Source organism: Scomber japonicus, chromosome 16, assembly GCF_027409825.1.
Source record: "Scomber japonicus isolate fScoJap1 chromosome 16, fScoJap1.pri, whole genome shotgun sequence".
NCBI lineage: Eukaryota > Metazoa > Chordata > Actinopteri > Scombriformes > Scombridae > Scomber > Scomber japonicus.
The window spans coordinates 20,328,211-20,354,549 of NC_070593.1; the positions used below are offsets into that span (position 1 = coordinate 20,328,211).

The 26,339-nt window shown below is 42.8% G+C and overlaps 2 protein-coding genes across 2 annotated transcripts; one reads left to right on the forward strand and one right to left on the reverse strand.

Annotated features, from left to right (window-relative positions):
* tfb1m (transcription factor B1, mitochondrial) lies at positions 1-25,581 on the forward strand. The gene is made up of 8 exons (XM_053336113.1): positions 1-27; positions 1,054-1,200; positions 1,759-1,910; positions 2,317-2,425; positions 2,520-2,671; positions 3,222-3,341; positions 23,554-23,681; positions 24,579-25,581. The coding sequence occupies exons 2-8, from the start codon at positions 1,068-1,070 to the stop codon at positions 24,856-24,858; spliced, it is 1,074 nt and encodes a 357-aa protein (XP_053192088.1). The 5' UTR covers positions 1-27; positions 1,054-1,067; the 3' UTR covers positions 24,859-25,581.
* LOC128375708 (claudin-20) lies at positions 14,836-15,669 on the reverse strand. Its single transcript, XM_053336114.1, has one exon. The coding sequence runs from the start codon at positions 15,559-15,561 to the stop codon at positions 14,836-14,838; it is 726 nt and encodes a 241-aa protein (XP_053192089.1). The 5' UTR covers positions 15,562-15,669.
* Positions 25,582-26,339: the final 758 nt, after the last annotated feature.

Here is a 26,339-nt window from a genome sequence, read left to right on the forward strand (position 1 = left end):
GAGGAACACACGGTACTGGTGAGAAACGTGGGTTAACTCTTGTAAATTGTCTGCTTTGTGTTCTCGATGTGCTCTGTATGCAGTTTGTTTTCATTGCCACCTCGGTTTTTAGAAGCAATGTTGAAGTGTTCGGTCTAAATTCACAGCCCGCTAATGCTAAAAACATTAGGACTACAAGCTAACGTTAGCTGCAAATGCTAACGACTGTGCCTGTTGACAGTGTCACTGCACAATTTAAATGGCTCTTACAAATGAGTTTAAAGTATTTATTCCACATTGAGCTTGCTTGACTGCCTCCTGCCTGATTCATTAACGTCACTGTATTATCCAGCCAATGTTACTTATGTGCAGCAGTGATTAAATGAAGCTGTAATGTTCCTCACTGACAAGTCGATTGACTGCTTCAAACACTTACAACGTAAAAACATCTTTAACACGGCCGTGTTTTCAAATTGTGATATGATAGAATAGATATTGCAGATTTTCTCTAGTTATGTTGGGCATTAAGTTTTCTGTAATAACACCAGTAGGTGGTGCAAGAGCTCTTGTTATGAAGAGACACTGACATTACATCGATAAAGACAGCTTTTCACTAAACACTTCAGCTTTCAGGCTGGACATTGAAAATCGATCCCAAGAGCTGATAAGGATGTAATTGGAATCAATAACAGCTTGCCAGAAAAGACAGAAATCCATAAATTAAGACTGTGCTTTACTATGAACAAGAATATTGTTGAGTTTTACAGTAAAAATAAATCAAATTCAGTCACAGTTGTAAAGGTACATGCCAAAATAATAAAACACCAGGAACACATTGCCATTCAGTTCAGTACAAAAGGTCACTCCTGACCTTACATACTTTTATATCAATTTTGTGACACTTTTACTGACAGGTTATCATGACCAGTGTGATCTCAGTACCATTACCCCGTATTGACCTTTTCAGTAGTTTTAGACATTTATTCCTCCTAGCCTCTGAATTGCTCTGCTGCCAAGGAGACTTATCAGTAATGACTTCTATCACTTGTGGGTGTGTGTGTGTTTGTTTCACAGTGTACATTTGAACCATGGCTGCCTCAGGGAAACTGGCGTCTTTCCGCCTGCCTCCCATGCCTACTGTCAGTGAGCTGATAAAGCTGTACAACCTGCGAGCTGAGAAACACCTGTCCCAGAACTTTCTGTTGGACATGAAGCTCACAGGTTTGTGAGGCTCCACTCTTTTCTTTCTCTTCCTCTTGCTCTATCTGCATTGCACCAATACCTGCTACCTGCTATTCCTTGTTACTGTGTCCACACTGACTAGTGAGGACATGATGTGTTTTTTCCAGTGCACTTGGTTGCACAGCTCCACATAGCCTTGTTTCTAAGCATCGAAACTGACAGGCTTTTCTGTATGGGTAAGGTTGGGTAGATCTCCTGCTAATGTGAATGGAGCGACTCAATTGTTTGCAGCCCTTGCGGAGCTCCCACCTTAATATAATTATCAGTGATGCAGTGCAGGTCTGATGTGCTCTCTTGTCCTTGGACAAGGTGAGTGTTAGATTAATGCATCTCATCTTTATCACACAGAGGCAGACAGGTAGTTCTACATTACACACTATTAATCTCAATTTAGATACCCAAGACTCTGATGAAGAGTATGGTGTAATATGATGCATGAGTTCAGCTAAGTTAGTTTATAATTCACAGATTGTATGTGAAAATATCAGTGCAAAACATTCATGGAATTGAACTGGTCATCCATCTCCATCTTTGCAGACAAATTAGTGCGTCAGGCTGGCAGTTTGAGGGATGCCCATGTGTACGAGGTGGGTCCTGGGCCCGGGGGCTTGACCCGTTCCATCCTGAATGCCGGTGCGAAAGAGGCGATTGTGGTAGAGAAGGATTCACGCTTCATCCCTGGGCTAAAGGTAAACTGAGCAGCTACACTGATAGATCACAGCATTAGCACCAGCCACCAGCCAGGTAAGATATGCTGGTGGCTGGTAGATTTGCTTCACTTACCAGCCAAAATAACAGTGGTATTATATTGCGTGGCAGGTATAATTTGAACACTCACTAGCCATTTGGCCGGTGGATAAAAAAATAATTAACTTTGCACCATGGACATTGAGGTCGGCTTAATATCAATGTGCAAGATTCTCAAGGTCATTGGGTAATTCAGGAGACACCTTCACTTCTCAGTTGAATTAAATCAGTTCTGTTTTCAACAGCAGCATCATTAACCACCTAGAAAGTGAATGATGACCATATAGCTTTTTTCTAAATGCTCGTTCATTTTTCTAATTTAATGTTGCGTCACCTCTATTTCCACAGCTGTTGTCTGAGGCAGCACCAGGCAGGTTGAGGATTGTCCATGGTGACATACTTACCTACAGAATGGACAGAGGATTCCTACCAAATATCTCAAAGCCATGGGAGGAAGGTGAGAAAGAAGAAGTAATTGTACAAGTTGTTGTTTAAATGGTGGTTAGAGCGTAGTGAATCCATGTGATTAAATGGTGTATGCGGCTCTACAGATCCACCAAACCTTCACATCATAGGGAACCTACCATTTAGTGTCTCAACCCCCCTCATCATCAAGTGGCTGGAGAGCATGTCCAACAGAACAGGGCCCTTCAACTACGGACGCACCCGACTCACGCTCACTTTTCAGAGCGAGGTCGCAGAGGTACGTAAACACTGTTGCATGATCTCAGTCTTCAGGATGTATGTTTGTCAAGACTCCAACCAACCTTTCAAAATTACATTTCAGTTGAGTTAAAAGACCTGTGAAAGTTGAACAAATCTTAAAGAATCCTGAGCATGACGTCTACTCCTGATTTCATATTCCTCTTGTGATGTGCAATCACAAATGTAAAAATAATATTGTGTAATGAATAGCTAATTTTGTTAAGATTAAATATTGATTTCTTGATCCATTATTTATCACAATATGAGACTAAAATAAATAACGGTACAATATAGTTTTCATTTAGGCCAGCCAGATCATTCAGAGCAGGATCAAATGAAGGTTGCTTCATTTAAAAACATTATTAGGATAAATAGCCTAAATATCTTAAAACTCATTTTGTTTCAGTTTGGTGTTTTTATCTCATACGGTTGTTTGGTCACTACCAAGAGCAACATTATCTGACCTCAACAAGTAACTTTGTCTTACTGTTTGTCTTACTTAATGTATTAGTGAGTACTAACTTGTAGTATTTGTGCTGTCCATACAGAGGTTGACAGCCAGCACAGGGAGCAAACAGAGGAGCCGTCTGTCCGTCATGGCTCAGTATCTCTGCACAGTCCGCAACTGTTTTACCATCCCTGGCCGAGCCTTCGTCCCCAAACCAGAGGTAAGGAGTTAACGTTGATTTAATATGATCATGGAAATAATGAAAAGCAATTAGTCAGTGTGTTGAAGCTTACTAAAGCAATGTCGGCGCAGGGGTTTAGATGTTTTTGTTTGTGTTAGCAAAAGATAGTTTCATATTTTGTTCCTGTGACAGTTTAATTAAAATGATAATCTGGGCTTCACTTCCACATGTGATGGACTGCTTGAGATGAATTTTTTGCTGACTTTTGGAGTGAACTGGCAAGAGCTATATTATTACTGTCTGTTCACAATCCTCTTCTTTTTCCTTTTCCTCTCGTCACCCACGCTTAAAAACCCACAATCACCCTCTGGGAGTTTGTTGAGATTTCAACTTTCAGAACACATTGAGTGAAATCATGAAATGTTAAGAAAGTTTGACGTTGATTTCAATCTTTAATACCACTGTTGGCAGTTAGGAGACCACAGCAGATGGACACATTACTATTTCACGGTTCTTACTGTGGGACAGCAGCAGTACCTCGACCTCCTCACATTTCCTGGTCCCTACTCCTCCTCCGGTCCCATGTTCCCCTCATAGTCCCTCATCATGTCACCATCACTCATCCCTCCCTCACTCTCTTTGCTTCAAGGCTTCATTAAGCCTGTGTTGAATCAGTGTTGTCTCTGTTCTGTCTTTGGACCCTTTCTAGGTTGTAATGATGCCTGGTGGGTATTTGAGATGTAGCACCATCACACTGCGCCTTGTAATGAGGGCCTAGTTCTTTTTTAGGCCCAATTTCATCTCCCTGCGTCTTTTAGCCCGTGTGCGTGTATCAGTGGTGAAAGAAAGACGTTCACGCTTACATAACAAGGATTTTTTTTATTTTCAGGGTGAGGATTTATAGTAGGACTAGGGGGCGCATTAAAAAATAAAAGTACTGCTGCAAAATTTGAAATGTCAGCGCTGGCTAATAGACAGCTCCACCGAGATATACTTTGAGATTACAGTATCGTAAGTCTTATGAAAGACTCAGGAGCTCCCTTACATCCTCATACAAATGAACCCATGTTTTCCTTTTCCTGAATTAAAGGATAGGTGTTAGGTTGATGTCTGAGATGGACTGTTGGTCCCTTGAAGATGTCGTGGCTCTTTAGGAGACCAACTATAGGTAAATATTTAATCTCCTATGAGGAGTAAAATGCAGCAGAGTGAATGGGATCAGTGCTGATTGTTCATTCTCTTAGAAGAGATGGCTCCCAATGATTATTTCATCACACTCAGCTGCCTTTCTGTGCATTTTTTTTTCTTTTCCTCTCCAGTCTCTTATTTTTGTGTGTATGTCAAAACTGTAGCTTAATGGATTTCGGCGTGTTTGTCTGTGTTGAAAACGTCCACACGTGTGCGCATGTAAATGTGTGTTACCATGCATGTGGTATGTATGAATGTAAGCAGAGTGGACCTCACACTGCATGCGTGCTCTGCAGATGAATCAGCGCCTCCCACATTCCCAGAAAGGCCATCTATCCCCACTAAATGTTTTAATGGGCACTTGGTAGAATTGATATCATTAGGAGAGATGATGGCTGTTTGATGAGCAGGCCTCTTGCTGCTGGTGTCCTATAAAAGATCAGAGAGTACAGACAGTGCGTTCAATGCTATCATACTCTCTGCATTGTTCACCCCCCCCCCACCCCCCTCTCTCTCTCTTTTTTTTTTTACCAGTCTGTCATGTAGTATTATTCATAAAAAGCTCTATGGCTCTGCATTGTTTACTGCTTCATGCCAGGGTAATTATGCAGAACTGCCTGGACAATAAAAATGTCCTGTCTGATTTACAGGACATCATCAAAGGCTGGTAGTAGCAGAGTGTTGAGGTTGTGACATACAGGACTTCTGGCTAAAAGCAATGGTTTGTCTCTAAATATTACTATATATATATATATATATGAGAGAGGCGAGGCAAATAACTGTATGTGTGTGTAGGTGTGTGTGTGTGTGTGACTTTGCCATACCTATAGCCAATAAATCAGCTCAGCAGTTAAATTATTGGTATTATCTTGTTCCCTCTGAAGCTTTGGGATCACTGATTGTGTTAATGAAGAAGGATTGTTTGAATTGAAACACAACCAGGCTTTCCCTTTGTCTGCTCCTGGCACATCTTTGTCACATCTGAACCTCAGGCTGTTTGTTTTGCTGTGAGTGACTGAGACATGTCTATCCTGAAATAGTTCAGCTCAATCATATATTGATAAGATATTTCTCTATTTATGAGTATTTCTGTCAAAAAATGGTACTAGTTTGTCAGCTGCTTTAAAGCCCCCCTTCCATTCTCTCTCACACACACACACACACACACACACACACACACACACACACACACACACACACACACACACACACCGCTAATGGCATTTGTTATACACTACAAAACACGTAGCAGCAGGTGCTATAATACACATATGGCAATTAGTGAAGTGTTAAAACCGTCTGAAGTGGCTTGATATTGTGTAATCAAACAAAACGAACCACAGAAAAAGCAATGAAATTACTGAACCTTTCTAAATAAGCACAATGAGAAAAAGCATCAAATAAAGCAGGGGGGCAGGGGAAGGGGACATGAAGGGATGATTTGAACCGGTAGGAGCTAACCAATGTAGGCTAATGGGATAATGATAAAGGAAATGTTGAATCCATTTTGCATTAGCAGCTGTTGGGGCCGATATTGACGCAGGGTGGGCAGAAAGGCTCTTATCCTCGCTGTTTAATCTGTCTGTCTTGTTCTTCTCGCCCGCGGACAGCACCTCACTTGTGTCACATTGAGTGACTGAGATTGTCCTTGAAGGTTTCCGAGAGCAGCAATTGGCTGCTTTGATGGTGTTCCCCCAGGCTCAGTGTGCCCTAGGTCTGTCCTGCCACAGATCACACCTGCCTCCCCATCCTTATTAGTCACACTCCTCCCGTTAATTCTCACATAGACAGGCAGATTGAGCGATCTTTAAATTGCTTCTGTCATTCACAGCTAGAAATATATCTGAAAGATCTCTTTTTTTGAAGTAGCTGTTTGAGATTATAGACAGCAGACCCTGCTGTTGCTTTAGTGATGATATGCATTTCTAATTTATATTCTGGTCAGGGGTCAAGGAGGACTATCAAGGCATCTGCGTCTTCAACACGGAGATCCAGTCACACAGATTCCTCTCCACTGCCTCTTGACATAGAAAATAGCTGATTTGCAAAGAGTAAAGAGTATTTCTCTCGTCTCCTGCCTCTCTGCTTCCTGGCAGAATGTAATTAAAATCAACTTCTGTCCGTCACAGACAGCCTTATAAGTCTGGAAGTGGATGCTCCATCATGAGCAACCTGCTGTCATCTTCTGTAGAGCCCCTACAGGCTTCCACATTAAACCTACCTAATAACTGCTTTATTCATTAGAAAAGGGGAGGAAGGCAAAGTGGGGGGGATGGAGCAGTGGTCACAGGCAAGGACTAGAGATGATATGAAATAGAGACTGATAACATGTAAAAGAAAATAAGGAGGGAAAAATCGATTGATAACTACATTTAGGTGAAACTGGACTGAAATCCCAGTTAGATAAAAGAATAAATTATAAAAAAGTGAGACAATTATTAAGTGACTGGAAAGGTAGCGATACTATAGATGGACTATATATGATATAGAGAATGAGGCAAATGCTGCGAAACGGATGTAAACGCAGCAAAACCTCCCACACATGAGTAGAGAGTGCCAGAAGACAGATTCATGACAGAGATCGATCTGGAAGTAGAGTGAGGCGTACCTCCAGCAGATGGTTGTCTGGGCCCGTCGTCAGCCCTCTCTGAGTAATGGCCATATCAGCTATCACCCACCAACTAAGTGAGCCTCACAGGAGGAGAGCCCTACAGATGTTCGCCTTGTACACAATCGTCTACCAAGACCACAGGCCAGATGAACAGAGCCTAAATTAAATTTGTTAATGCTGCATTGAACATCCATTATGGCTGGCAGTTATCAGAGAGAGTTTGGACTCAGGCAGTAAAAATCCAGCAGATACATCTAAATTATATTTTTGGCTGATTTAAAAAAATATATCTTTTTGGTTTTCTCTTCTTCACTAAGCTGTCATCTGGTGTTCCAAGTATTAGAAATAATGATGTCCTTTTGAATTCAAGGGTGTGTTTAGTGTTGAAAGTGACCCACCTCACTCCAGAGTAATTCAGCAGCAGCCATAGTGATTGATATTGTTGCTGTGACCTGAAGCGGCCCAGCACTCGCCTCAAAACTAAGAGCGAGAATCGACTCAGAGGGGGCTGCACTGCTTCTTCACCTCCCGCCACACACTCTCAGTACAGACACACAATTTATCCAGGCCTATTCCTATCTCGTAAACGGGGTCAAACGTGGTACCAGGGGTATCGGAGGGAAAGTTATTTCAATGACACGTGAGAGCACGGTAAACGCCTGAAGGCTTTTCTCTCAATATATCACAGACCGAAGGTAAAGAAAAACTAAAAATACTCTCCTACCCTCTCTCTCTCTCTCCTTAAACAAAATGCAGAGGTTGGCAGAGCTGGCATGTGAACATCTCCAGAGATCTGCTGCTCCTCCTTACAAGAAACTGTGCCGGGGTTCGCTCCGAGTCAGCGTTCAGTGTTTAGCTAATTCAGCTTTGTTTAGTTAGTGAGCATGCCAAGAGTACAGTACATGCAGGTATTTTGAAGAATGATACTGAAACTCTGGCTGCACACTAAGGGAAGAAGGTCAGTGCCAAATAAGTATGTCACCAGACCACAACGGGAGGCATCAATCTATAAGCTATTAACTCCAAGGATTGGTTGAGCGTTTCACTTTAAACTGCATGCACTGTGATTTCATGACTTCATTTCAGGCTTTGTAGAGAGACTGAAGATGTAGGTTGGATTTAGCAAATGTTTTGATACAGATCCAAGCTGAAAAAATTAAATATTTCAAAATCTTCATGCATATGTGAAAGTATACTGCAGACCAAGGGTGTAGGTTTGGTTTTAATTGCTTTGGACATTTTTTGTTGGACGGCTAAACTAATTGTGTGTGTGTGTGTGTGTGTGTGTGTGTGTGTGTGTGTGTGTGTGTGTGTGTGTGTGTGTGTGCGTGCTTATTTCTCTTTCATAAGCATACACACATAAAGAGCCTGACTCTGCAAAATGTTTACTCTACTGAATATGCATACACTGACTTGCCTGAAACCTGACTTCTCCAATTTTTACATTTTATTTTGTTGACAGACTCCTTCACTATAAATCTGAGACCAAAATGAATATTTAAAAATAACACATCGAAGACTGTCACAATGAATGTTACAATGAAACAAATGTGTAGAAGCCTGTAAGTAATGTGCTGCTCTGTAACTCACTGGTGTAAGGTTTTCAAACCTCACCTGATATTCCGTCCTGCTTTCGGTTTGTGGATTTTGTCGACACTACTCGAGAGTTTCATGACAAAGCCACCGTGATGCTAAAACCTGCCTTTAAATAATCTCAAAAACTTCTATTTGCTGCTCCTGACAGGATTTTCCATAATAAGATGATGACAGTCTTAAATAGATCAGTTGTATGGGCTGTGGCTAATTTAGCTTATTAATAATGTCACATATGCAATAATAACTTTGCTCTTGATCCACTTATGGAAAAGAGGAGAGATGGTGTTAAATACTAAATATTTCTCTTACTAATTTCAAAGATGAATGTTTGTATTGATTACAGAAAATTATTAATAACTAAGCTCAGGTGTTACTGACACTTTGGTTCTTCTTTAAAAGGGACCACACGTCTGAGCAACAACACCTAATACCTGCAATTAAACTGAATATAAAATGATCTTAGATGATTGTCCAGTGAAGTCGTTTTCAATTCTGTAATATTTGGGATGTTCAAACTATAAATTCTAACTGCTTCAGATTCTCTACCTCATCCACTAGCCACTAGCCACTAGCCTCCCTCACCTTCAGCTTACCGAACACTCCCAGCCACGCGCTTCGCCCCGTGCTCAAATCTGAAATATTAAAAGGGCCTCCTGTGAACTGTCAGAGTGTATTGTTTTCCTACAAACGCTCCTTTTGTCATCTCCGTAGCTTTTACTGCCTTTCTCAGCAGTTTACTGCGCAGCCAAGGTCATTGCTATTATTCCCCCAGCTTCACACGAGCTACTGGGACCAGCATAGAGCAGCTCCCAACAAAGGAAGGTCATTCTCTCTCAGCGTTGATGACCGCATTATATCTCCAGCATGAACCTTCATGAGCATAACGCCTGTCTAAAACACAGAGCCGCACATTAAGTATGGTGACATACTAGAGCAATTTAGCGCCCGCTGTGTTATATTGCAATGTGGCGAATGTTAATGGAGTTTTGGTGAGGGATGGCTCGACAGCTCCTTAACATGCTCTGATATCTGTCTTGCTCTGTTGTGCCTGCAAGCCTGACTGGTTATGGTGGTGACTCTCTTTGTGGATAGCCTTCGCCTCATTATCTTCCACATCTCCCATTTCTTTTTTTCTCCGGTTGATCTTTGGGAAGGTTATTCGCTGGTCATGAAGGTCAGTAAAATAATCTGTGAATTTGACGTGGCAGGGAAGTTCAAAGGAAAGCCTAACGCATGATTAACCCTTGCCTGGAAAATTGACAAGTGCTCACCTCCCCTCATCTAAGCTCACATTCTAGATCTGTCATAGCGGCAATTCGGGTGCCTTTGATGGAAAATGTAGGTTAAATACACAGAGGAGCAGATCTTATTAGCGTTTCCCCACGAGAGGAGTAGTTATTTGATCTGAACTCTTGTTGCATAACCAAGAGTGGGAGAATGAGAGAGAGAGAGAGAGCCTTGAATAATCCATGTTTGTTTCAGGAAAGCACATTTCTCACTCAGTGTGCGACTAGGCTCCAATCAGCTGTAATGAGAGGCCAGATTCTCTTGGAAAGTAACTATTTAATAAGCGCTCCGTCTGAAGTGTATACTGTGGGCTATGGGACACGGATATTAAAGTTGAAGAACAAGCTGTGCAGTATTCTCATATGAAACATGCTCCGCTCTAGGCTAACCATATCTTCATGCAGAAAGCTGTGCAAAGGTTGATAATGCAGAGCACAAGTTTTTGTAGTTTTCTACATCTATATCTTTTTATAATAGCCTTATTCCCACTTATTATTTCGTATTTCTTTTTTTTTCATGAAGCCAATTCGGTGAAAGACATTCGCATGATAGTATGTTTAATGTACTCTCGCCTTCCTTATGTTATTTTTGTTGTTTAATGTGTTTGCATGTGTGAAGTTTCTCCGGTTTAGTGATTCATGTTAGTGATAAAATGTAATCGTCATCTGTTAGGCCCTCAGGTGAATGTATGTTTCACACACCCGAATCAAAACAGAATGTAACTTACAAAGGAGGAAACTCAGTGGGTGGAGATGAGAATGAGATTGCTCAGAGAAGTTGAACAAAAAACAAAAAGACAACAAACAGACTTTTTTCATCAAAGGAACGAAATCAAAAGCACTGACTTTTTTCTTTTTTTAAAGATTATTTTATTTATTGGACAGTGGTCGATGAAGAGGCATACAGGAAACAAGGGGAGAGAGAGAGAGAGATGTGTATGACATGTAATAAAGATCTGGTTGGAATTGAACCAGGGATATTGTGTGGCATGTGCAGTAACCATCCAGTACTGGGGTGCTCCATCATTCATTTCTTTAAGTTGTTAAACTAAATAAGGCAGATGGAATCCACCAGCTGTTTTTACTCTGCCCATATAATTACATACCGTCAGCAGCTACAGTAGTCTTCATGTTGTCATAAAACTCCTGACTTTGTGTCAGATGAAGTGGAAAACTGAGATAACTCTGCTACCCTGAAACTCCCAGAGATGCTTTTTCATTCATGTATTAGCTTAGACTGCCATCTCAATAAGGAATGACTGGAAGTGCTTGGTTGTAATATTAAAGAAAGAATTCCTTTTTTTTTTTTGAAAACCCATTTGCGCACAGTGATGTTTTATAGATGCATATTTTAGTTGGACTGATACTGCTTTATTCCTGGGCGCTGCATACGAGCAGCCTGCCTGCCTACACTCAGTACAGCCTGTACCATCCAACAATCTGTACATTTGGCAGGAAGATGAACGCTATCTTCGTACTTATCGGCCACACACATGATAACACACAACAGACAACATACAGTAGGCGTGTTGCTTTCACAAAATAGTTTTATTGGTAAAAAATAGAACTACTTGCACAAGCACATTGAGACAACTGTATCAGAACTTGTGAACTGTTCATCATCACAAATATGCTCTGGCAAAGTAAGAAGTGCTAAAGCATCCACAAAAATAAGCTGCAATTATCAAAATGATAATACAACGTCTTGGTACAGTATATGCAGGAGAGTTTGTAACTCTTTAGACTTTTAGGACCTAGTCACTTTGCACTCTGGCCATTTATAAGCTTATGAAATAGCGTGCTGATGATAAAGCTGCACAGCCACAAAAAAAGAGAAATCTCTAGCTCCTATTTCCCTGCTGAATCCTATCGACCGAAACGAATCATTCTCTCTTTTTTTTTCTTTTCTTTTTCCAGAGTGCCAGTTGTGTTATGTATTTGTACTGGTCCAGGGAGCTTGAAATGCTCAGCCATTTGAAACAAACTGCTGTCAAATAACATAACACAAGCAAAGGTGCATTTGCGTAGTCTTCTTATAAAGAAGATATGGTATGAATATGGTATTGTATCTTAAATTGAAACAATCCGAGGGAATCCTGATCCCTCAGTTCAAACAAACACCTTAAAAGCCTAGATACTTGTGTACAGCTCTCACAGACTTACAGTGGACCAAAAATTCCTGAAACAAATCTTTTTTTATTATTATTATTTAAAAAACACCACACTCCAGTATTCCCAGTGAAACACTCATGTCTAGTAAAGTCTTGCTGTGCCGTGGGAAATGAGGAATAAAGAGGATTTAAAATAACCCTTGAAAGCTGCACTGGCCTGTACACAAGCATCTAGTTGACTTGAGACTTAGTCTGGCAGAACAAATCACAAATCCATAAAACATTTGCTAATGTATAATTCATGTACAAACAACGCAATAAAAAAATAAGCAGAAAGAACTCCAGATAGTATTAAAATGTGTCACCATGAGACGATTTGGCACATTCTCGAAACACATAACGTGTCAGTATTAGCTGATGACATGGCACATTCTTTACTCTGTTTATTGCATTGGTTATGGTGCCTGGGCAGTGAGTTATTGTCAGGAGGTAAGCTCTCTTGGCTATAGTCTGTGCTGGACAAGATGGTTAAGTCAGGGTGGGGCAGAAACCTGGGACCAGAGGGCTGCCAGGACCGGCAGTGGTGCCCACAGAGATGCCCGTGGCGTCCCGGCAGCAGCCTGCAGGTGGCGAGCTGGGCTTAGCCATCTGCTCTCCCCTAGGAAGCTGCATGTTTATGAGACAGAGGGAGAAAATGTGCAGTTCTATACATCACTGCCAAGGCCTGTCTGTAACATGAAAAACAATATTCCTCCAGTCCTCCTCCCTCAGAAAAAGAGTAGACACACTCTGAAACATGACTGTGTGAAAGTGTAACAGCGCCACTGACATATGAGTGGGTGGGAGTTTTGTTTATGTGTGCCTGCTGCCATGCATGTGCGTGCGTGCGTGTGTGTGTGTATGTGTGCGTGCGTGTTGGTCGGCCATGCTTTCAACATGCATCAGTGTTCTCTTGTCAGCGATCACATCCATGTGACATGTGACACAAGCACAGGGTGGTGGGTAAAATGAGAAGAGACTGACAGGTAGGAAAGAGAGGAATGGTGGCGTAGACAAGCAGTTGCTATTTAAGACACCAAGACCTTCCACAGGTGCAGACTGGTAACATATGCACATTGCTGATGCACTTGTAAAACAAGTCACATATGGAGAATGACGCAAACCTTTTTTAGCAGCCTGACACAAAGCCACCCAGTCGACCATGACTCAAGAAGCTTCTCCCTCACTGCTTCGTTTTTGCTTCTCTTACCACTGCACCATTAAACATCTCTTCATGCCCGTGAAAGTAGTTGCATGGTTAAGACACCATAGCGGTGGACGGTAAAGAACAGCATTTTCTATTTAAAAAAAGCAACAAAAAAAACAAAAAAATAAATAAAAACAACCTCTGTCCACATAACACAGATGCTGCCCCCTGTCACTGGCTAATAAAAGGGATTAGTCAGAGAAGCGTGAGCAGAGGCTGTGATTAAAGCTTGTGGAACCTCAGCAAGACAAAAAAAAGATGCCCCCCTAAACAACTTCAAATCACTGACTGACATGCACCAATCCCCAGACAATAAAGATAATTGAATGCCGAAATTCTGTTTCCATGGCAGTGCGGAGGAGGACGGCAGGAGAGAATAGCACATGCAAAGAACCGGCATGTCTGAGTGTTTACTGTGTACATAAAGACACACATGAGCATGTGTAAGTGTGTGGGTGCGCATGTCCAAGGGCGTGCTGGTGTTTGTGCTGTGAATGGGTAGATGGGTAGATGGATCAGGATGGGTAGCCGCTACTTACAGACAGGTTGTTTTTGTTTGGATGGGAATATGATAACAGCCTATCAGACAATCCACTCTGCTGTAGGATTGAACATCTATTAGTTTCTCTCCATCTCTCTCATATTTCCACCCCGCGGAGAAAGAGAAGCAGGCGTCTGTTTGTCTGCATTTTCTGTCTCACATCCAGCCCAGTAGCCCACGTCTACTCCTCCTGACAGTCCTCTTTGAACAGTTACAGCAGGGTAATGTTTCTACAGCTTTTCAGGCACAGGCATATTGTGTGGCTATGTCTCAGTCATCTACCAGGCATTCCGCTGTATTAATACACAGACAGGCTCCACACAGCATGCTTTAGAGGCAAAATATCAACGTCATTCTAGTAGCTAACAAAAATATGACAATTTATCTCAATCAATTCCACGTAGCATTCTAGTGGATAAGTATACGAAAAACTACGATGGCTTGCTATGAAAGGGCTTCCACCTAATGCTTTCAGGCGTTATATTGCCTATTTTGTCAAATGGGAGGGTTCCAAACGATTGTAAATAGCAGCTAAATGATTGCTTTTTTCTTTCAATTCAAACCTTTGGCGAGGAAGAAAATCTACACGGAAGGCTTCCTTATTTGCTTAATCCATTCCCCAGGGAACTCTTTCTGTGATTTACTGATGAAGGATGTCTGCATTTGGTTAGCGGCTCCCTTCGATTCTGCTGCACCTCATCTTGGCTCCTTACACATTCACACTGTTTGTTCCAAGGCGCTGCTTCAGGAATACCTCCACTGCTTGTGCTTGCAGAACAGAAAAAAGAGGAGCAAAGATACAAGAGAAGGGAAAAATGAATTCAAAGTTGTTGCCCTCCTCTCTCATTTTTTCTCCACCTCTATCTGGAGTAGAGCCTAGTGTCTAGCATAAGTCGTGATGGTTTCCCCTCAGGCTTCTCTCCCTTAAGCTGAAGCATACACAGTGCTGCTTTATTACACATAGTCCTGCAGGCTGTAGCCAGTCTTATTGTCTAATGGGGAGAGAGAGCAGTACTGGTGCTGGAGCTCCTGCTGCTGAAGCAGCTGTTGCTGCTGCTGCTGTAGCAGCAATTTGTCAGGGGGAGGGAGCAGGACCAGGTCCTGGGGGCCATGCCTCTTCCCCGAGCAGGACATGCAAAAGATGGACCCCCCCATTAAGAGGAATCCTGCTGAAACAAAGGCCACGTACACAGCACCCCCAGGCTCAAACTTATTGCTTTCGGGCACACTGGAGTCCAGGAAGTTGGTGATGACCTCGTTGGTAAACCAGGAAGCAGGCACCAGACACAGAAAGCCTGCAGCGACAAAGCAGCCACCACTGGCAATCGCAGCATGCCGTTTGGAGCGCCGTCCACCTCCCCAACGTGTGCATTTGAGTCCCAGGGATGCAAGGCAGAGGCCCATGGCAGCCAGTACGCAGCACAGGACCATGGTGGTACGGGCAGTCTGCAAGTACGCCGGTAGTGAAAGCACTGAATATTTAAGCGTGCAACTGAACATCCCTGTGCTGTACCATGTGCAGTCCATCCATAGTCCCTGCATCTGTGAGATCGCTGTGATGATGTTGGAGCCCACATCTGCGCTGACCTTCCAGTTGGGCAGCAGAGTGGCTACCATGGCACCCATGATGCCCAACAGTGCCAGGACAAATCCAAATATCTGCATGCCTGTGGATGCCATGCTCCTTTTTCGAGTCGATGCCGCTGCCGCCTCACCCCTTGTCCTCGCCAGGCAGCATTCACCCAGCACCAGCCAGGCTCGTCGACCCCACTGCCCAGACGCCTCTCTCCCCTCCCTTGGTGGTTCACCAGCTGCCAGTCAAATCCTCAGTTCCTCAGCTCCTCAGCTGCGTCTCCACTAGACTGGAGGGGAGAGACGAAAATGAGAAATTGAACTGAGTGGGTCCCCTCGCACCCTCCTTCTTTCTCTCCTCATTCACCTCACACAAGCACAGACTTTTCTGGCTGGAAACAAAGGACAGCATGAGACACAGCAATACAGGAGGGGGGGGGGGGCTTGCTCTGGCTGACTATAGGTAAGCAAAACACAGGGAGTTGTTGTGCATGTGTGCATTTTCTATGTGCTGCCTTGCTGCTCCTTCGCCTCAGCGGAGCCCCATAGACCTGTTATTGGAGAAATGAGTTTCTGGTATTTGCAATACTCAATAGCTATGTGGACTTAAAGCTGCAGTGCCCTCAACCTACTCACTCACACACTGTATTTTCTATCAATTTGGCTTCACTGCTGTTTATCTAATAAACTGAGCCCTTCTTTTTAACAGTTATACAACGTTATACTGAGATAGAGTACCAGTTATAATTAAGTCAGTCACTATAATATAACTTTCTTAATGTAGATACCGTTTTGATTTATTATTATCATTATGTCGGACTTGTTTGCCGGCGCATCGCGGTTTTTTAATCTAAACAAATCTCTCGCTCTTGCTTTAAATACATAATGTGGAGGCTCAGGCTAAGTCTTTCTTGTTGTTTTATGTTCCGAGAAGCAATAAAAGCGATGTTAGAATAAATCCCTTACCCCGGCTGGTGCAGAGCTGGCGGTGACGCGTCACGTTGTTCGCAGTGATTCCTGTAAACACACACAGTCACACACTGAAAGGCAAATTGAGCCCGGACCGCGGATCCATTCAAGTCGTCCATTTCCTTAGCAACAGTGTATGAGAGAGGACATCCCGGCTCTACGGACCACACAGGCTTGGCCGGAGCCTGGGAGAAATAACCGTACTGCGCTCTCTCTCTCTCTCTCTCTGTCACTCTCTCTTTCTGTCTCTCTCTTGCTCTTTCTTTCTCTCTCTCTCTCTCTCTCTCTCCTCGCCGGTTTGTGCGGCGCGCGCGTGTGTGTGTGTCTGCCCCGCAACTTCAAAACCGTCTACACTTCACGCTGCTATTTTACTACAGTCACCTGCTCCTTTCATGTGAACAACCGACGTTTTCACCGTTAACAGTGACGGACAGTGCTGTTTGTCTTCAGTAACACTTAACTCTATTACTTTAACGCTAGTCTACTTACTGCTGTCTCTTCTTGATAAGTGTTTACCGTTAACAGTAGCTTATAGCTAGTAGTGTTCACCCCATGAAATCCGTTTTATTCCACCGCGCATAATCTAAATATAATTTCCTCATTTTAATTTAAAAAAAACCCGCTGTCTGACATTTCCATGAAGGTAAATCTGATTTCTAATTGGATTCGACTCGTACTCACTACATTGTGTGGTTAAAAAAAAAAAAAAATGTATCTTTCTAGCAAAAACGTCTGAGCTCCTCTAATTAATCCACAGAGATTTGTCTATGAACCGTTTTTATTGGGACTACTTTCTGCCAAAGAAATAGTTCCTTTCAACAGTTTCTTTATTCTGGGGGATAATCATTATTTATCCAGAAAATTTGACTCTTGGGAGAACATGGAAATACAATGATATCAAAAAATATGCCATTACACAATTTAATGCCTTCCTTTAGTGATGTGAAATTAACTAAAATAACTCACCTAACATAATGTGAATGCATGATGACGTTCTGCAGGAATTTACCACTCATGTGATAAGCTTCTGATTGAGACTAACACTATCTGTGTGTTTATTCTGGAAGGACAAAACTCTTCTTGCCATGTAATTTAAACTAACAAATTAAAATTTAATCCATCCAATTTTTTCACTGAACTGCTTTGTAATGATAATGCAATACTGCTGTTGTAAAAGATAAGAAACTGCCACGATGCAATATCTAGATAAGATTTCCAAACATAGCCCGACTACACAACTGGGAGCTGTAATCTAATTTAAACAGAATAAAAACCTGCTATCATTATGACCAGATGAGCTGGTCAGAATTGTGTCTTAAGAAGCACTGTTTGTTTATGTCATGGTCTTGAGGCCAGAGGAGCATGTGCACCCCACCATGTCAAAAACTGACCCTCCCCAAGGCATCATCTTCATCAGGCGTCAGTCAGCAGGAGGCTAAAACTCACAGCTGCTCCCCTGTCTCTAGCCTGTCTTTCCTCTGCTTCCTGTAGAGGACATACAACAAGGGAGGGAGTGGCTAAGGACGGCCTTGATTCATGAATGACAAAGAGGACAAAATGAGAGAGAGGGGGGAAAAAATTCAGTTAGAACTAATAGACCTGATACCCTTGGAAACGCAGATGTGTGTTGCTATTATTTTGCTGCATAGACAAATCAGCAAAAACAGTCAGCTGTGGGAAATTATTTTGCCATCCCCCAACTACAGCATTACAGCCAGGCATTGACCACAGTGATGTGCTACCATTACTTGTAGAAAGGCTGGTAGCAATTGATTTGTTTAGCTATTGATCTGTTTGTTTAATATGGCCCAGTGCTCCCTCCAGGCCCATTGTTTTTCCCGTAAAGTACCCCTAAGAGACCCTTCTTCTTAAAATGAGATCTGGCCAGCTCGCAGGAATGGTGCACACCACATTACCTCCAGTGTGATGTTAGTGTGGAAAGTCAATGCTACATTTGCTGGGCTCCTTGTGGGATACCACCGCTGTAGTAGGAAGAGGATTTTTCTGCAGACACACTACAGTATGGCGTGTGTGACCTGTCTCCTTGTAACAGATGAGATCCTAAGTGCTGATGCTGGTGTTGTTCTGTGGGATATAAGATAAATAAATGAATAGATCATAGAGGGAATGCATGAAAGGGGAGAAATAGATGGAAGGCGAGAAGAGCAAAATGTAGTTAACGTATACTGAGAGAGTGCAGATGTGTGACGTTGTGATGTGTGAAGATATTGCTGGCTATTATGAGCGTGGTTCCCTTTATTTTATCACCTCACAGCAGAGCTCTCTAGCCTTTCTGCAGCATAGCTCTGAGGCACAGCCGGACCAGCCACGCTCCTTTTTGCCCACATGAGGGGCTTTTATCGTTCAATTTGCATTTCCCTCTTTTATGTCCTCCCTTGCGTAATTGGTTTTCGTGCTCATCGTCTTGCAAAGGCAGTTTGTTCACGGCAGGGACATGCAAGGTGTTGTGTGATAGCTGTGATGTCACTGTCAATGCAATCTTGTTGTGTCACAGGGCCTGGGTCCAGTTTCACCATACATAATATGTGTAAACCTATTTAAAGCAGAATACTTTTGACATGTTGCGAAATTACCGGCATTGCCTGGAATAACAAGTCTGTTTTGTTTACTCGACGAAGCCTGAACTCCCAAGTGCACCATGTGGAATAGCATTTATGAGTTTTTACGTACCCCACCAAAACTATTTTCCCATGTTGTCCTTGTTTGCTGTTCGGCTGGTCTGCAATGTAATTCCACATTTTTCCGAAAACTATGAGCTTTTCTATGACGAAAGCATGTCTCCAAGGAGCTGATCCTGTCAAAGACTAGGGCAACAGCCTTAGTTGTCTTGTGTTTGTGTGTGTGTGTGTGCCCTGGGCGATTTCATGGGAAGTACACTGGGCTGCCTTTACAGGAAGCCAAAGCCCTTCCTCTCCAACCCCTCCAGCAACTTCAGCTTCGTATATTCAGTGGCATTGACTGTTGCCTTCTCCTCCTTGAGAGGCTTGTCTCCATCCACTGATGTAATGGAGGTTGTCTTCTGAAGGTATTGTCATGATTAATGCAGCTCTTCCCCCTTGGTCGCAGGATCTCTGTGAGCTTTTCTCCCTTGTATTCCCCGGCTGTATATAGCTTTCATCCATCTCCCTGCTTTTTCACAGAACCCGCCATTATGTAAGCACAAGTGTTGGTGGTTCAGGTATAGCACGGTGGCTGGTGCCCCGGGGCCCCTGCCATCTCATCTTGGTTACGCTTAGAGGGACATGACAAATTACTGCTCACATGCCATTGGCCAAGAGCTCACTACGAAAGACACATTGGAGGTGGAAGTGGAAAAGGGGAGCTGGAGAACCATAGGGTAAAAGCTGGAGTAATGGAGTTCCCTACTGAGCTTTGGGAAGGTCAAACACATGAAATATGGTAATACAGAAGTGTGTTAATATGGATGTGTGACTATTGTGCTGAAGCGGGTCAGAAAAGGTCTTGAGTTGCTGACAAAAAGCAGACGTTTGACTTTTAGATAGTGATCTTTTATATTTTTGCCCTTTTCAAACACTCTATCAGGGGAATCCTCAGTGTAAGGCTGAGTTTTTTCAGGGTTGGTTTATCAGATTATTTAGTATACCATATGTAAGGGGAGTATCAGGTTCAAAGAATATGTTAATGTTTGAAGTCTTTGTTTTCGGAACCTCTGATCAAATTAGGCGGATTACAGAGTCAGAGCTAGAGGAATTTCTATGAGCTATAGATGGTTACATAACAATTTAATTTGGAGGCCAAATTAGTGGTAATGATTCACTTGTTTTTCCTGTTCTATACGGTGGTGTGCACAAGCCTACAAGAAGTGACTACAATCAGACCAGCTTTAGACTCGGTCCACCTCATATGTATGATTCCCGCTGCCACCTTTGTAAAGCAAGGGGAGGGAGGGGGGATTGAGGGATAGTAGTCTGAGCGAGAGAGAGATGAAGGTTATCAGATAGGGTCAATATAAGTCAGTCTGCAACCCCAGCTCAGGATCTCCCAGCAGATGCAAAGTATTTTCGGGGTTTGGGGGGAGGGGTGGGTGGGCAAAGGCATGTTCATGGCATCTCAGCGGAGGGCCCAGGTGACGGTGCATGATTTAAGATGGAGTTTCCTTGCATGTTGAGGTTATCAGGGGAAGGATTAATGGCAGGGAGCAGGATATATTACATTGGTGCTACCTAGTGAAGCCGTGTAGCAAGGCCATACATAAATCATAGCAGCAAAGTGACTTGGACAAGCTGATGGCTGAAATGCTGCTGCCTGTATAGTCCCAATATCGACTTTTCCCCTTGCTCCTCTCTTAAATCATGAAGTGCGGAATATAAATGGCCTAATTATTCCAGCAGAGAGTGAAATTAAAGACATTCCTTTTTATTGCTTCTCGCAAACAGATGGTGGTATGATCTCGCATCACCAAAGCTTTGGTAGAAGTGTTTTGTTTTTTCAGATTTAAAATCCCAACCAAAAAAAATCCCTCCACGCTGATTTAACAGGTGGAGGAATTGATTTTCATTATACGAGACTCGGTTCCAAACCAAACATACAGCCGCAGCTTCCATTGCCCTTGCACCTGCCACATGGCCTTTGTATTTATAATGGATTATCTGAACTAGGAGGTTAGTGTATTAATAATAGACTTATCAAGAAGAAACCAAGGCTTTTACTGCCTCTACAAATGAACTATGAAGCCGTGGTACATTGTCAGACTGTGTCAAACATGACAAAAATCACTATTAATTGTTAGATTTTACTTAACAGCTCTGCAGTACATGCACTTACAGCTTGAACTCATAACATCCCTCCTTCGTCCACGTAATGCCGAACCCAGGAGCCTGAAGCTCTTTTCTGCACGTAACTTACAGGGCTGTTGAGATAAACAGTCTCCTCCTCCACCGTTCTGTTAAACGCCACTGCGGCAGGAAGCTCAGCAACAGCCAGCCATCTTCGAACTACACAGGGATCTATAGATCTGATTACAGATAACGCTGAGGTTTACAAGTGGTGCCAAATGCCTACGCAGTTTGTTCACTGAAAGAGGGGAATCTAAACATCTCATTAGAAATCCTTTGCGAGTCCTTGGACCACTTTAGTTTTCCTCATGTAATTATCGACGCCAGCCCCCGGCCCGGGAAAGGCAAAAGGCAGCTGTGAATGAGAGTGAGTCACACAGTCTAGAAATACAAGCTTCAAGGATGCACGAGGAACTCCGCAGGGCATGTAGTCTCAACAGGAGGGTTGAGCTGAATTAGATGTCCTGATATTGTACCTCTTTGTACTGTATGTGTTTGCGCGATTAAAAGGTGGAGAATGTCTGTGGGTTTGTGGTGTTTTTTTGGGGGGTGGGTTTTGCATGTTTGTCTTTTATATATTATTATGACTAATACAGCTGATTTATCTCCTCCCATTGTCAGTCTGCACAGCCAGTCAGAGTCCAGCCCTTCTCAGTGCTCCCCTTACTAGGCTACTACCAACTATGGAAAGTCAGACAGGCGACTGCTCCGCTCTGCTGCCCACTGTCTGGCTGCGCCATTGGTCCAAACATAGCAGAGTATACACTCAATTGTGTGGGAGCCCCTTAAGCTATAAAAATCAGAGCTGCAAACTCTCATGTGAAACACTTGTGACAGCTAAAGGCCTTTTTTTCTGCTGCAAACGCACAGATCCAGAAATTCTGAAATTGTCTTTTAATGTAGTTTGGTTCCTTTGATCTCAACGTGGTGTTCAGAAGATAAATAGAGTATATGATCCATTTCCCTGAGAACAAGTAATTGGAGAGAGTGTGTGTGTGTGTGTGTGTGTGTGTGTGTGTGTGTGTGTGTGTGTGTGTGTGTGTGTGCGCAGATGTATATGTGCTTGAAAGTTAAAGAGAGAGTGATCTGAGAGCGAGAGAGCAAGGCTCTGCTGAGTCTGGCACGATTACTTCACCAGTGTGTCATGTCAGCTTAGGGCTGACACGGGAGGGATCGAGAGGCAGCAGCTATTGAGGAGCTACAGCCACAGTTCACACCACCACCACCACCAACAACAGTCTACTTCATACTACATTTACATTTTTACATTTTTGTCATTTGTCATTTATCCAAAGTGAGGCAAGACAAAAGAGTTGTGGTACGTGCACAATGAGAAAGAGAATTTACAAGTTGTTGTTTTTTTTATAAAAGTAGGAAATGTCTAGAAGTAGACAAGTGCACAAGAAACAACAAGAAAATGGAAGTGCTGAGTTTGCAGGCATTTCTTTAATGCAGTAAGGGAGTCAGCAGACTATGTGAAGCTGGGTAGTTCATTCCACCATCACGGAACCACAAAGTAGAAGAGTCTGGATCATGATTTCATACTAGGCAGTGATGGTTTTTACCAGGTGAGGACTACTTCTGCTAAGATGACCTTCAAGCCTTATTGATTCCCATCTCAAAACATACGCCATCAGTTGAGCTTTAAAAAGTGAAGGTATACATCGAGGACAGGTTTGTTGCTTTCACTGTTCACTGAAGTCACAGTACCAATGTCGGATGAGTCTCATGGAGCAGTGAGCTCTGTGGCAGCCCAGCACACCCACCACTGGATCTATATATGTTTATGCTCCACTGGATTCACCCTCAGTGGAAACCGTGTTGCTGGATAGACAAAGACAGCATGATGAAGGGAAGAGTGCTCCAGTGAGTCAGGCTTGTAGGTATTAAGAAACTCAGCGGTGATGCAGCGACAGGAGGAAAGACAGGAAAGAAAGAGAGAGGCTCAGTTTCTATGGTCCATCGCACAGGTGTTACTGTGGCAACTGGAACCGGCTTGCCAGCCAGCCATGCTGCGTCATCTTCCTTTCTGCCTTTCCTCTTTTTCTTTTATCCCAGTGTGTTGATCCCACTACCTCTCTCTCTCTCTCTCTCTTTGTCCATCTTTGTATCTCCCTTGCCATTTGTCACTCTTTCTCTTCAGCGTTTTTTTTCTCCACACTTTGCATTCTGCTTTCCCTTCACACTTACCTGCCTTTTTTAGCCACTTTTCACCCTTCATTCCCATGAGCACACTTCACTGCAATCCTGTGTTAATGCCCATGTTAACCCCCTGCTGTTTGGATTTTCTTGTGCTGCCTGTGTGCCTGTGTAGGTGGACGTAGGAGTATTACACTTCACCCCTCTGGTTCAGCCCCAGATCCAACAGCCCTTCAAGATGGTAGAGAAAGTCGTCAGGAACATTTTCCAGTTCCGCAGGAAGCACTGTCATAAAGGAATAGAGTAAGTACTATTACACAACTTGATGTGTATACTTTACATTTTTCATTCTCTCTTGTCTGACAGCGCTGTCACCATCTCATCATTAATTACAATGGTTTTTTGATTTGCTTTTATTTCCATCACACACCACTCTGACAAATAAAAGACACAACTTTCAAGGCTTCTCCAACCGAACGCTGAATATTCGAACAACATCAGAGCTCTTTTTAAATCCACTAGCAACTAACCAGCACACCCACATGCATGTACACGCTGCCCATCGCCCCCGTGCCTGTTAGAAAACTGTATGTAGGCCCGGATAACAAAAGAACACTGGCTGTGTGAAAGAGAGCAGCAATTATGAGTCATTGAGGTGGCATAGGAAGACGAGGCAGCATATTTTATGTAACTGCAGTGGGTTGGCGGCAACAGCACCAAACTGGAGAGGAGCTGAAGCGCCTAAAAAGCATCTGTACTGCAGAGTGTGTTGAATTGGCTATTTCTCGCTAACATGCAGAGGCAGAACATCTTAGACTTGGAAAAATGCTTTTTAAAAGAAAGGGCTGCCTCTCTGCATCGAATATTCTGCAGATCCTTTCAGGGTGAAAGCCAAAAAAACTAAGTGAAAATTGGAAATTCAAATTATAGCTGTGTGTCTGTGAGTATTTTCTTCTTGTGTCAGTATGTAACATCCCTTCACTGTTTAGCATGGCAGTCGAACAAATTAACAATTCATGAGCAGTTCTAGCCCTTTGTGTGATTTCAATTAACTTCACAGATTTGAAATAATTGCTGAGGGATAATTTCTTTCTGTTTGAACTTTATAATGCCATTAAACTTGCATGATCATTAAGATATCAAAGCGACCTGAGCGTAGGAATCTGTGCTATCATTTCTTCACTTCTTCTCCCCCCCCAGAAAGTTGTTCCCTGAGGCTTGCCGTGCTAAGCTGACACAGGAGATGATGCAGAAGGCAGATGTGGACCCCACTCTGCGCCCTACAGAACTCACTATACCCCAAATAAAAGCATTAGTGGATGCCTATGCTCATATATGTAACCATGAACCCAGTTTCCTCAACTATGAGTTCAGAGAGGAGCTCCAAATGAAGAACTTCTCTAGGCAAAGAAACATGCCAATAGACGCTTTTATGGACACGCCAGCCAGCACACAACCAGGCCCTCAGCAACCCTGCTGAAAGAAAAAAGCACAGAAACTAAGAGAAGCCCACTAATAGCCCCTGTTAGCACAGAGAGACAACAGACTGCTCTTAGCCTTGACATTTCCACCTGGCATAAGCATGCATTTTTAAAATGTTTTCCCTGCACGCAGGGGCAATACCGTAGGTAACTTGGTATACATAAAATCCTGGGATAGAAACAAGAACTCACGAAGGACATAAAGGTCCTGGATGGGTTGGTTCATCTCCAAGACTTCATTCCAGGATAGACAACTCAAAGTAGAATTATGTGTTTTTTTTGTGGAGGAATGACAAAAGCATGTTAGTAACCCACAAATAGCTCTTTAAAATGAGTATTGGTTCATAATGCTCGGCTGAGTCCTCTCTTTATGTCCCAGTTCTTACTTCAGATCCAGCTCGCACCTTGTCCTGTGGGACCTGAAACAGACATCAGTGTTTTCAGGGTGATTTAGAGAATGGGAACAACATGGCAGCACAAGATCCAAGCCACTTTTCCCTTCCACTATGTATTGCTTAGTCACTTGGGAGACAGAGCTTAAAGGGAAGAGGAAAGTGGTGTGAATTTTTCAGCTTAATAAAGGTATGGTAAAAGAGAAGGAGCACACTGTGAATGCTTCTATTATTATGTTTTGATCGTGAGATGTTGTAAGTTTTGTTTTTGTTACCACTGTATATATTTATCTAAAGGCTTTGGATTTTAAATCATCTGTGGGCCTTTCAACTAGCAAATGAATAATTAAATACTATAATCTTGTGTTATTTGTGTTTGATTTGAATAATAAGAAATATCAATATAAATATTGAAGTTGTCATCCATATTCACTATATTTCTGCATGTATGTTAAGTCAATTTGATCCTGATTGTAGTATTTAAGGTTTTATATCGTCAAAAGCGTTAAAATGAATCTGTCAATACTTGGAACACATTATCGCCAACAGAACATTTCAAGGCTGTTTGTCGCCAGTGTGACAGATGGTGTGCTAAGGTTGGCTTGCCAGGGAGAGAATTCACTCAGTTTTGATGATTGGTGAGTGTTAATCTCCAACCACAATCAGGCGTTTCATCTAAAGATAGGTAAGCAGTACTGCTACTTTGGCAGCCAAGGTTCTGTGTGTTATAAAGACAAATCCATCACGCCATAGAAACATGGTGTGGTTTTTGTTTTTTGGTAGATTATGGTGCAAATATGCAGAGATTGGTGGATCTGAACTGAGGTCACATATAGGAGGGAGGTAATTAGCCACTGATGCAAAACACCTGTGAGGTTTCAGTGCATTGCTTCACTGAAACCTCACAGGTAAAGATGTTATGTTAGTTGGCTAGCAGAGTTGTTTGTTTGGGCTATATTATACATTTTATCCCTAAGAAGGGAACTACTGACACTGAGAAGAGAGTGGGCTGATGCTAAGACAGAGGAGGCCTAAAGGTTCTGCCAGTCCAGATGCAAGTGATACCACGCCCAGCCCTGCAGCCATCC

Coding starts and splice junctions, on each gene's coding strand:
- tfb1m (XM_053336113.1), top strand. CDS start 1,068: ATGGCTGCCTCAGGGAAACTGGCGTCTTTCCGCCTGCCTCCCATGCCT. Junction 1,911..2,316: donor GCTTCATCCCTGGGCTAAAG/GTAAACTGAGCA, acceptor CTATTTCCACAG/CTGTTGTCTGAGGCAGCACC. Junction 23,682..24,578: donor CACTGTCATAAAGGAATAGA/GTAAGTACTATT, acceptor CTCCCCCCCCAG/AAAGTTGTTCCCTGAGGCTT.
- LOC128375708 (XM_053336114.1), bottom strand. CDS start 15,561: ATGGCATCCACAGGCATGCAGATATTTGGATTTGTCCTGGCACTGTTG.